This window comes from Dipodomys ordii, unplaced genomic scaffold (genome assembly GCF_000151885.1).
Source record: "Dipodomys ordii isolate 6190 unplaced genomic scaffold, Dord_2.0 Scaffold21, whole genome shotgun sequence".
NCBI classification, from domain to species: domain Eukaryota; kingdom Metazoa; phylum Chordata; class Mammalia; order Rodentia; family Heteromyidae; genus Dipodomys; species Dipodomys ordii.
This window is the reverse complement of record NW_012267237.1, coordinates 10,985,194-10,995,526: the sequence shown is the minus strand read 5'-3', so window position 1 is coordinate 10,995,526 and position 10,333 is coordinate 10,985,194. Positions and strand designations below refer to the sequence as shown.

At 46.8% G+C, this 10,333-nt stretch overlaps 1 protein-coding gene across 1 annotated transcript in view; it reads left to right on the top strand.

The window, feature by feature from the left end:
* Positions 1-206: 206 nt before the first annotated feature.
* The window catches only part of Fam134b (family with sequence similarity 134, member B), an 81,423-nt gene continuing 71,296 nt past the window's right edge, over positions 207-10,333 (top strand). The window contains exons 1-2 of the mRNA XM_013013869.1: positions 207-310; positions 3,623-3,653. Coding sequence (XP_012869323.1) covers positions 250-310; positions 3,623-3,653 — 92 coding nt within the window. The 5' untranslated portion in view covers positions 207-249. The remainder of the gene's footprint in view (positions 311-3,622; positions 3,654-10,333) is intronic.

Genomic DNA, 10,333 nt, shown 5'->3' with positions numbered 1-10,333 from the left:
TCAGGACAAACTTATACACGATTCAAAAGCTTTTATTTTGCTGACTTCAAGGGGTTATATTGGGGTGAATTTTGAAAAGTTGTGTCATAAATGGATGCATTGAAAAGTTTTTATAGGTTGAGATCAGAAAACACAAACCTATTATTTTTGAAAGATGCAAGTCCTCATACTGCAATAATGATTTGTCTGTTTATCTGGCCCAGGTTCCTTGCACTGACTCCATGGAGGGTATATCATCTGATTTCTGTCATGATACTTGGACGAGTTATTATGCAAATAATAAAGGATATGGTGCTGTCTAGAACGAGAGGTAAGTAGACACAGATTTCGTTTTTATGTATCTCACTGAATTTGTGTTTTATATAGGTATATTAGCCAGTGGATCCTTTGAACAGGAGCAGAGTAATAGATTACATAGACATTGATTTTGCTATTTTCAACATGATAATTTCTTTGATGGCTGTCATCTCTGATCAGAGCTATAGCTACTGGGCCAAAGGTTTGTGTGTGCTGGTTTCTGTCTTGGCTGTAAGTGCTATTTCAAACACCACTTCGGCATTTATGTAGGCTACGCTGAGAACAGCAGTTAAACATTTATTGCTCCTCAAATGAAACTAGGTCACAAGAAAATGGATTCGTTTATAATTTTCTCTGCCTCAGTGAAGAAAAAAACTAATTGGAAACAAATGCCGGTTGCATCAATTAGCAATGAATGACAATTAATTAATTGTAAACATTAAGTTTGAAAATGAGAATTTGAGTATTCTAAATTTCAGCCAGGTAACTTTGGTGTAGGCCTGGAATCCTAGCTACTCAGGAGGCTGAGATCTGAGGATTTTGGTTTGAAGCCAGACCAGGCAGGATGTCCATGAGACTCTTATCTCTAGTTAATGACCGAGAAACCAAAGTGGAGATGTGGCTCAAGTGGTAGAGAGCCAGCCTTGAGTGAAAAAGCATAGCAACAGCACCCAGGCCCTGAGCTCAAACCCTCATGCTGGCACACAGATAAAAAGTATTCTTTAACATTTACTTATTTTTTGGAAATTAAACATTTCAGAAATTTAACTGTATTATAAGTCTGAACATGCTTTTCTATATTTGAAAGCTCTCTTATTTGTATCTGAGGTAGTTTTTGTCAACAGACAAGAATTCCTCCGGGAACTTATTGAGCCTGTGAACCTTCATGATGTAATATGATAGATATGCTCAAAAGTAGTCAAGAGGAGGCTTAAAGGGAGTTCCTCCTTTCACTAAGTGGAAGGATGTTTTCGTTGGGGCCTATGGGGTTGATGTGTAGAAGAACTGCCCAGTTTTCTCCTGGGTTGAGGGAGGCACCTTCTCCCTAGTGCCAGCTGAGTTAGATAGAAGCTGACACGGGAGGGTGTCAGCTTGATGCTTTGAGTCTTTCCAGTTCTCCTAAACTAAGCCGTCAGGTCAATGTTTAGAAAGACTGTTCAGTGACTTTCCATCCAAGTTTGCAGGTGCTAGACTCTTAGGATGATGAGCACATTTATTGTCCACATTTGTCCACATTTCCTAAATCTGTAGATTTAGATTACATTCAGGCATACACACTTTTCTCTCTCCTTTTCTCTTATTTCTCCATCCCATCATCTATTTGAATGTCAGAGAACAGACACTCAGCTCACTCCCACTCAACTTTTATAAGCCGTGCTTTGATGCCTTCTGTTTACACCAGGCATGAGTCCACTCTCAGGTGGAGCTCCACTGTGCCTCAGGGTTTGGTGAGTGGGTAGGTTGTTGGTCCATAGTGGGTCTTGTTTCTGCCTTGACTCCCATCCCATGGAGGAGGGCTCATTTTCCCCCAGCAGACTGTGACATGTCCCCTCTAGAACTCCTGATGGACTCCGAGAAGACTCAGGCACTTGCAGGATTCTTCAGCAGCCCTTTCAGCGCAATAGGTTAAGAATAGAAAGTGACACACCTCATGTTTTTCAGTTGTGTATCAAATTTGGCCCTCATCTGGGCACAGAAGAATAAGAACAAAGCTGAAAGACTCCAAAGAACCCGGGGATTTCTAAACAATAGCAAGCTCTCAATATGAGTTGGGAACTTGGATAGGTAGGCTGTCTTACAGGCACCGACCTGCCCTTTCATGCAACATTCCTCTAATTGCTCTGGGGTCAGAAGTGGTTAAAGTGGATGATGATACAGGGTGTTTTTATTTATTAAGACTTGCTGGCCTTATTTAAAAAAATAGAGAAATGACTATGAACGCTGGACATGAACAGGGAGGGCTAGAACAGGACAGAACCTCTGCAGTGCTGAGTGGGGGCTGACTGCCCCACGGGGAGGGGTAGAGAAAGGAAGTCTGGCCAAAGACAGGGCTGGACTGGCAAGGGCAGCTGGACACCTGTGGCTCACACCTATAATCCTAGCTACTCAGGAGGCTGAGACCTGAGGATCACGGTTTGAAGCCAACTTGGGGCAGAAAAGTGCATGAGCCTCTTATCTGCAGCTCCAGTTAACACCCCCAACTGGATGTGGTATTGTGGCTCAAAGTGTTAGAGCACTAACCTTGAGCTAAAAATTAGTTCAGGGTCAGTGCCCAGACCCTGAGCTCAAGCCCCACAACTGATCACCTTCCCCCCCCCACCCCCCACCGTAAAAATAGGCAAGGGGTGGAGCAGGGAAAGCCAACCAATAGTCAAAGGTGCAGCAGGAGCAGGCATCAAGGACATGGGCCGAGTGCACTTGACTTTCAGTGCAAATGCTAAGGGCAGAGACAAGGCTACTGCTTGTGGGTCTTGGCTAAGCCGAGATGGATTGGCAGTGAGTGGCGTGTGGCATGGAGGACTGCCATCCCTGGGCCCCGTCCCTTTTTGTGTCCGTTCTCGACAGCAGTGAAGGTACTGAACTGCCGGGCAGAAATGGACAGTGTAGATTTCACAGGAAGGGAGCAAACGCTCCCCAGGTGTCTGTGGAGAGTGAGGGGGACATATGCAGGGCCCTGCCCCCACCCACAGCTAGAAACCGAATATCCCAATGAGAGCCTGAAGTGGAAAGAGGTTAAAGAGAGAAAAAGAGCGAGCGAGGGAGGAGACCTCTGTAGTTGAAGGTTGCTAATAGCAGCAGTTCACAATTAGACATGCGTTCTGTAGCATGCACGAGATAGGTCTCTGCTACTTCTTCCCCCATTTATTTCATAATAACTGGGAGTAATCAAACTCACAGGAGAGCCTGGGGGAAGGGACAGCTCGGAGTCGCTGTTCAGTGAGTACAGAGGCCCAGCCATCAAAGATGGACGCATTTGAGATGTGCTGGTCAGCATGGTGCCATGATGCCGTACTCTAAAAATTTGTTAAGAAAATAAAACCATAATAATTGATGTGTATTTTGTCTGTCCTATTGGACATAGAGTCTGTGAGACAGAGGTAATTTGTGACAGAATGTCTCTTCGCTTATGGTACCTATTCAGTGTTTTACACAAAGTAGGAGCTCAGTAATATCTGTGGCTTATTGCTGGCCCCATGACCAGCGATATACACGGTAGGATTTGATGCAGTCCACTTTATTTAGTGCCGGACATTTCTAAGTTGGGGAACACCTCAGGTGAGCAAGACCTGGGCTGTCTCTCATGTTTCCCTTCTTCCTGTTGCAGGTGCACAGTTGTGGAGAAGCCTCAGTGAAAGGTATGGGACATTCTTTCCATTACATGGTGATGCATCAATTTTAGTGATAAGACCCGAGTCTTAACAGTAATTTGTAAAAGTAGAAAAAAAATACAGTAAAACAGAGGACAAGGACAAAATGGGAACTCACGCTAGGAATGCGTTGTCTTTCTGTAGTGTTGGGCACTGTGAGTTCCGTGTGAGGCTTTGGAAGTGCAGAGGCAAGCCATTGCCACTTGGGCTCTCCTTTCAGACCTAATGGGTTGGGGCATAAACAATGCTGTTGTTATGGGAGAACCAGGTCACACTCAGTTGGAGAACTCTGTTGGAATGTTCTTGAAGAATTATGCATGGTGTCAGCTCAGAGGACTGGCGTGGGAGAAAAGGAGGGTAGGAGTCTCTTAGGTGTGAAGGTATTGCCACAGTCACTTAACCTCTTGTCCCGCTGGGGACAGTATCAGCAACTTTTACTTACGATGGTCATGGCCCCTGTAATGTGTTTTCCAAGTGGAGAAAAAAGCCGGCGGGTGACAGAGGGAATGCAGTTCATGTCACCACTAGCCTATGAAGAATATAAAGACAAAGATGAGGGGCAACAGTGAAGTTTTGTAGCAGTTGGTGTTTTGAGAAGATTAGTTTTGCCTTAACAGAAGTCTGTATTGCTTACAAAGGAGAGGTGGGGTACTTGGCTTGTGTTGAAATAATTATGTGAATTGGAAAAGTGCAGTGGGGAAGCACTATCCCTGCACACACTTCCTGTCATAGCACAGGTGCAATGAGCAATGAAGCATAATTAATCTGGGGCATTCCTACAGCCTCAGTCCTGGCTTGGTTTAGGCCCCTCAGCCCTCACCTCAGGCCACTTCCGGTTCTGGGAGTCAGGATACACACCACAGTGCATTTGTTCATTCTCTCAGCCCTCACCTCAGGCCACTTCCCATTCCGTCTGGGCGCATACTGTTTCCTGTCTGGCCAGCTCAGCTGCTCTGGGTTCTGATGGTTGTTGATACGCTGCTGTGGGTCCTGACAGCTGTGAGGTCTGCCTTGCGTTGTGTGTTGCCAGGTGTCCCTGTGACATTTCTGCCATATCTCTCTCATGATTGTGGGTTCTCTGTGCCCAGGACAAGACTACCAGAGGGTAAGGTATGGTTTTAGTCACCTACAACTGAGGGTCACAATGGGGTTCCCATCATGTGGTCCTGTCTCTCCAGGTCAGCTCCTTTAAGCAGGGATCCCTGCCCTCTTTTCACCTCTCTCTAGGTTGGTTCCTTTAAGTGGATTTCATTGGGTAAATTGAGTTAGGGTCCTAAGGCCACCAAGAGGGATCTGAGTGTAGGCAGGTGGGCCAAGTCTGTCCTGGCCCTGAGGTCCCAGGTTCTAGTCTTGCCCAGAGCAGACAGGCTGAACCACCCCAGGTAGAGTCGTAAGCCTTCTGAGCCTGGGTTTTGCATTCACGGGGTAGGAAAACCCAGGCTTTCTCTCTAGTTGTAAACTAGTGAGATTTCAAAGGATTTAAAGCACACAGTTGCGCCCTTTGATGCTGAGCTCTCAGATTTATTGACAGAGTTTGATCATTGTCTCTTGCAATGGTTTGACTAAATCCCTTCAAATCCCCAAAGCAGCTGGGAGGTGAGGCCTGACAGGAAATGTGTAGGTCATGAAGACTATGCCCTGGAACTTACCAGAGGGCCGAGGCTGCAAATCTGAGCTCTTGGTGCGTCTGGCCATCACACCTCCTACCTTCACAGTGCAGGTGAAGGCCCTCACAAGGTGCAGCTTTTCAGACAGTACTGGGATTTGAACTCAGGGTTTTGCACTTGCTAGCCCCTTGAGCCATGCTCTTAGCTCTTTGTGCTTTCTAATAGGGCCTTGCTTTTTATCCATGCTGGCCTGGGCTGGGATCCTCCCATTTATGTGTTCTACTTGGCTGGAATGACAGGTGCACACCACCATGCTCAACTTTTTATTGGTTGGTTTAGAGCCTTGTAAACTTTTTCACTGGGCTGGTCTCAAACTGTGATCCTTCTGATGTAAATAGCTGGGATTACAGACGTGAGCCTTTGTATCCGGCTCATGTCTCCTTTTAAAAACATAAAAGAGTCTTGAGTCTTATTTTCCTTAATAAATATAGATTAGAAAGAAACATCAAACTCTTAACGATCATTCATTTCCTTCACCAGTTCCCTAATGGCTGGTTTATAATGTGACACAGATTAAGGCGTGATTCTTCTCATTACAAAGCTTTCTGGTTGGTTTGTTTTCTGGGGACAGTGTCAGACCCTGAGCCCCAGCCTCCTTTGTCATCTCCCAGTGCTGGGACCCGAGGCACTCAGACCACGCCTGGGTTCTTAACTCTTCTCTATTGCTCAGTGTCAGTTTATATAACATAAATCTTTTTCCAGAGTCTTTAAAGTAGGAAGGTTAAGGAGCACGGCTGACATTCCAGGATTTTCGACAGAAGTGCTGGAGTCCACCCGCGTCCAGTGTATGTTTATTTGCAGGAGTTGGGGAACTTTCCCAGTGCTGGAGCTGGGGTGTGCGTGCGCCCGTATCTGGAGCGAAGTCTTGGGTGGCAGGCACAGGAATGGCAGGCTGTTGTTTGTAGGGTCAGCGGGGTTGATAGCATAGCCCGACCTTCTTGCCTCAGCACGGGCAGGTTACAGGGACCCCTCCCGGACCACGGCCCTTGCGCTCGCCTTCTCTTTCCATACTTCATACGTGTGCTTCCTTCTCCGAAAAAAAAAATGCCTTTTTGTTTGGTGGGGTGCCCATGATTGCCAGCTCCCTAGCTGCCTCTGTGTTGTGAGAGGCTGAACAGAGAAAACCCAGAATCCTTGATGGTTAAATCTGAGTCCTGAGACTTGACTCAGCTCTAGGCCAGAGCCAACTGGAAGAGTGTTTAAATGAGATGTTAGTGAATCCTGACAATAGTACGCCACTATTAACACTGAGACGTTGGCTGGGGGCTGGGGGTCACACGTGTAATCCGACTACTAGGAGGCTGAGATCTGAAGATTGCAAAGTCCGTGAGGGTCTTTATCTCTTCTGAAAAGCCAGAAGTGGCTCAAGTAGTAAAGTACCAGCCTTTAGCCAAAACCTAAGGGAGACCTGAGTACTAGTGTATGTGTATGTGTGTATACATACACACATAGAAAATGACACACATAGAAAAATGACAGGTCAGCTAGCATCACTAAACCTGCTTTTTGAGCAGGAACTTAGTGAGGAGACTTCTAGTTATGACTCGTTGGAATTGCATAGGTGGGGGGTAGAAAGAGCTGATCACCGATGCTTTCACGTCTGCCCAGAACACGAATTCTGACTCTTACTGTAGAAACGACTGGACTTCACAGTTTTGTGTCTTTGAGGCCCTGTCACTCTCAGACTGTAACCCTGTACCTCCCGCCTTGCTAAAAGGGACACTGTTTGAGAGCTGGGGCGCTTAGATTTATGTTCAGCCAGTATGGACAGCGAGCCACATCCCCAGGACGTTTACAAGAAATTCTTGCTTGAAGGAGAAATCAGATTGGCTTAAATGAGGGGAAAATTGTCCTCCGAAAAATCAAAACAAAACCCAACCAATCCCTGCGCTTCAGAATATGCTGGACACCAGAGAGTGGGTGTGAGTTCCAGCCAGCCTTTGTCCGGCAGGCCCCGGGGGCGCGCCGCCCTGGCAGTCTGTCCTGTGCCAACACTGAACCCAATGGGCCTTTTATTCCCATTTTCAAAAATAATAAGTGAGTGCCATTGTGCAGTCATGCAGCGCACAATGGTGAGCCAAAGCCCCTTTCTTCCTCCCCTGACAAGAGAGGGGAGCCATTCATCGTCCCGCAGCAGCCCTGGGCTGGCGGGCCCGGCTCGGGCCTCTGAGCTCTCCCTCCCGATTCCCATCAGCAGTGACGGTGCTTGCTGCGTGTGCTGGGAATGGACAGCTGTTCCCTGCAGAGCTCATGTGGAGGGCAGCGGTGGGATGATGCCTCCCGCCTCTCACCAGCCACAGTGTACTCACCTGACCAGGATTGCTGAGCCTTGGCGTGTCTCAGGCTAGGTGCTGAAGGCCTCGCTGAAGTCACTGCGCAGCCAGCACGGGTGGCCCAGGGAGCGCCCTCTACTCGTGGGTGTGGACCTTGGTGACAGTGATTAGAGGTTTTATTTCTCAAGGAAATAAAAAGGATATGGAGCAGGTGATACACCGCACTGTCCCTGAGCTTCTTTTGCTCAAGCCTAACGCTCTACCATTTGAGCCACAGCGCCACTTCCGGCTTTTTCTATTTATGTGCTGCTGAGGAATCGAACCCAGGGCCTCATGCATGCAAGGCAAGCACTCTACCACTGAACCACCTTCCCAGCCCATCACTAGCATTTTTTTGATCTCCGCCTCCTGAGTAGAAGTATTATAGACTGACTTTTTGAAATTTTGCTTATCCTTTTTGCATTTTCTTCCTTCTTAATAAGCACAGCTTTTTCAAGAGGGAAAAGAAGATCTCAGTGAAAGAGAGAGTCTCAGCAGGCAGCTGACACAACCGGGCTGCGGTGGGAGCAGCACCCTGGGAACTCGGTGCTCAGGGCTCTGGCGGCTGAGCTGCTATCTGGAGACGGCTCTGCTTACGTAACAGGCGGGAGACGAGTGAGCTCAGACATTGGGAACCAACTCGGAGTCCAGAGGGGCCTCTGGACAAGTAAGCCCGAACTCTGGATGGAGCCCCACAGCCCAGTGGCACTTCACACAAAGCCTCACGAAACTAGATTTCCAGACAATGGCTTCCCGAGGAGTGGGATCAACGTTCTTGCTTCCTGAGGCTCTGAGCTGGGCTTCCCAGGGACAGGTAGCGACCTAAGAGCCCAGTTCTCAGGACCTGCTGACCCGCCAAGAGTGGATCGGGAACCATCTGGAAAGGCCTTGTATCCCTAGAGTGGCTGTGAGTCTCCAGCCTGCGGTCCTCAGGCAACTTCAACAGAAAGGCACCGCCACGGGTGCTGTGTTCTCAGCATTGGCTCCCAGGCTTCTGTCAGTCACTGTCTGCCTGCCGCCTGCCTGCCTGCCTCCATGTATCCTGAGTGTGTGTGTGTGTGTGTGTGTGCGCACACACACACGCGTGTGTGCACATGCGATGATGTTAGGGCTCAAACTCAGCGTCTGCATGCTGTCCCTGAGCTTTTCTGCCCTAGGCTAATGATCTACCATTTTGAGCCACAACTCCATTTCTACCTATTTGGTAGCTAATTGGACTTCCCTTTTGAAGTTGGCTTCAAACCTGATCCTCAAATCTCAGCCTCCTAAGTAACTAGGATTATAGACATCAGCCACCAGTGCCTGGCTATCCCTTTTTTTTTTTTTTTAATGCTGGCTCTTTACCACTTGAGCCGCAGTTCTGGCCTTTTTGGTGGTTAATTGGAGATGAGTCTAATGGGCTTTTCTGCTTAGGCAGGCTTTGAACCATGATCTTCAGATCTTAGTCTCCTGAGTAGCTAGGATTGTAGGTGTGAGTGACCACCACCAGCTCTCACGTACTAAAACATAATCCTGGATTTTGCGCTGCTTTGCTTTGAAAATGATCAGTATGTTTAGGTATATTTAAGTTACATATATATGTAACTTAAAGATAAAGATAAAAAAGATAAAGCTTTTGGTTTTGAGTTATATAAAAATGGTTCCATATTTGTGTTATTGTCCAGTATTAATGTCTTGCCCTAGACTCTTTTTTTAAAGATTATAATTAGGTTGCTTTATATATTTGTGGTTCACTTAGTTTTCACTGCTGTGTAATATTCTATCATCTGAATTTAGTACAGTGTATTTATCCACCTATTTTCCATTGGACTTGGGTGTTTTATTTTTTAAATCAGGCTTCCCACTGTTTCTGAGTTTCTAAGGTTGGTATAAGACAGTAAAAATGAGGAATAAACAGAATGGTAAATGCCTAAAGCCTAAAGTAAGCAATCTTTGAAGCATACAAACTTGTATTTAAAAAGCTATGCAAACTAGGTATTTGAAAGAGTATATAAAATCTACCCCAGTCCTTGGGCTCTGACACATTTCAGAAATATTTCTGGTGTTCTTGCAAGTTTTCTTTGAGACTTTAGGTGATTGTGTGCTGCAGTGTTCTGGGGGTGGAGACCACTAGGGGGCGTAAGAGAGCCAGACACCCGTGACAGCACTTCTGGCCCCAGCCTTGTGTTAGTACTTGCACTGTGCATTTTGGTAGAGTAAAAGAACTGATACTATTCCAGTTACAGGGAAAAATAAAAAGACAGGTCACATCTGTCTGTACTTGTGACATGGTTAAAGAGGTGTGTGAATAAATAAATTGGGACCTAAGAGAGCATCACTGGAGTAAGAAAACTGGCTGAGGAGGAAGTTCCCACGTGAACCGCAGGAATCAGCGGCGGAGGTCTGGGGGCTGGGAGCCTTTGTGTAGAAGCGAGCTCAGGTTTGCAGAACTCAGTGGCACTTTGAGGTCACAGCCATTTTATTGCTTGTGCCTACCCACTGCCTCATAAAAGAAAACCTTTAAAATGTTGCTTCCTGTGTGCTCTCAACAGGCTTCCCCTTCCCTGGTTCTTGAGTTAGAAATGAATGAAAACATAGAGCACCAGCCTTGAGGGAAAAAAAAAAAACCTGATGGACAGAGCCCAAGCCCTGAGTTCAAGCCCCAGTACCAGCACGTACAGACACACACAGACACACACACAGACACACA